The 1,291-nt window shown below is 36.3% G+C and overlaps 1 protein-coding gene across 1 annotated transcript in view; it reads left to right on the top strand.

Moving 5' to 3' along the window:
* Nucleotides 1–1,039: 1,039 nt before the first annotated feature.
* Nucleotides 1,040–1,291, top strand: part of LOC118748220 — a gene marked incomplete at its 5' end in the record, with an annotated part of 4,227 nt that continues 3,975 nt past the window's right edge. The window contains 1 exon segment of the mRNA XM_036482600.1: nt 1,040–1,255. Coding sequence (XP_036338493.1) covers nt 1,040–1,255 — 216 coding nt within the window.

The following is a 1,291-nucleotide window of genomic DNA, read 5'->3' as shown; positions in this document are numbered from 1 at the left end:
ATCCGAAAATGTCTTGTCGCTCTCTTTGTCGCGTCACTGTGTTCTTTGCCTAATAGAGATTTGTGCTGCTTCTGTTAAATTACAGCAGTTCTGGACAAGTTGTCCAGAAGCATGGTTTATTCATGCGGAAATGCAGTTTTGTACAAAAAATATTGCGCAAGAAACAACAAAATATGAATATACAATTACTGCACTCCCGCAAGAAGTAATAATAACAATTTTAGATTTTATACAAAATCCACCGGAAAACAACAAATTTACGGCATTAAAACAAATTTTACTAGAGAGAAACTCGTTAAGTGAGAATGCAAAATTAGATACAATTTTATCTGATTCTCAAATTGGTGATCGTAAGCCATCCGAATTTTATCGATCAATGTTATTACTCTCTGGTTCCAATTTTAGTTCGGATCTTTTTAAAAAGCTTTGGTTATGAAAATTGCCTCAAAATATTAGTGTAATTTTGGCAAGTTCAAGTATTAGTGACATTAATGAATTAACGAAATTAGCAGACAATATCTGGGAACAAATTAGCAACTCAGAACTAGCTTCTGTAAGTAATTTTCAGAATTCAAAATGTGAAAAATCGGTTATTGAGAATTTAGTAAGAACAAATAAAATTGCGTGTGAAAATTTTCAAAAACTGTCTGGAGTTAAGTGAAATTAAAAAGAATATTCATCATGTAGTCGCATACTATTATTAGACTAGCTTGCACGTATGTAAACATCGTGAATACGAACATTGTGCTAAATGATGGCAACTTTGACATAACGAAAAAAGAATGTTAACGAAAGAAAAGAACGCTTGTAAAATACGGTATATAGCGGAGAATGAAAAACAGATTTATAAAAAGAGCGACAATTCTAGTGTGCAGACGTACATATAAAGGTCAGCTATATTTTCTGTACAATCGTTGAACAAAAAAAAAAAATTACCGCAGCACCACGAGCTTTACAACTCTGCGGACAGGATAACTCCGGCAAAACAGGATTCGACAAAGTGAATTTTAAGAATAATACCAACCGAGTGGGGAAATGCACCGCCTGTCGAAAAGTGACATGCTGGCTAGGCTACGGGAGCGAGGTACTGAGATACCATCCAGCGCCACAATTTCGCAAATACGGGAAATGTATGATCGATTAACTGATGCACTTGAAGTTTTAAATGACGCACATGAGGTACTGACTACTGATGCCCACGCTTGGAAGGAAGATATGGCTTCCGTCCCACACACTGCCGCAACAAATGCTACAGGTGCAGCCATGGAAGATGTGTCATTGGCTGCTGTAG

The sequence above is a fragment of the Rhagoletis pomonella genome, unplaced genomic scaffold, assembly GCF_013731165.1.
Source record: "Rhagoletis pomonella isolate Grant_MI unplaced genomic scaffold, Rhpom_1.0 Rhpom_scaffold_00001, whole genome shotgun sequence".
NCBI classification, from domain to species: Eukaryota; Metazoa; Arthropoda; class Insecta; order Diptera; family Tephritidae; genus Rhagoletis; species Rhagoletis pomonella.
The sequence above is the reverse complement of the archived record's forward strand: the minus strand, read 5'-3'. Positions and strand labels throughout refer to the sequence as shown.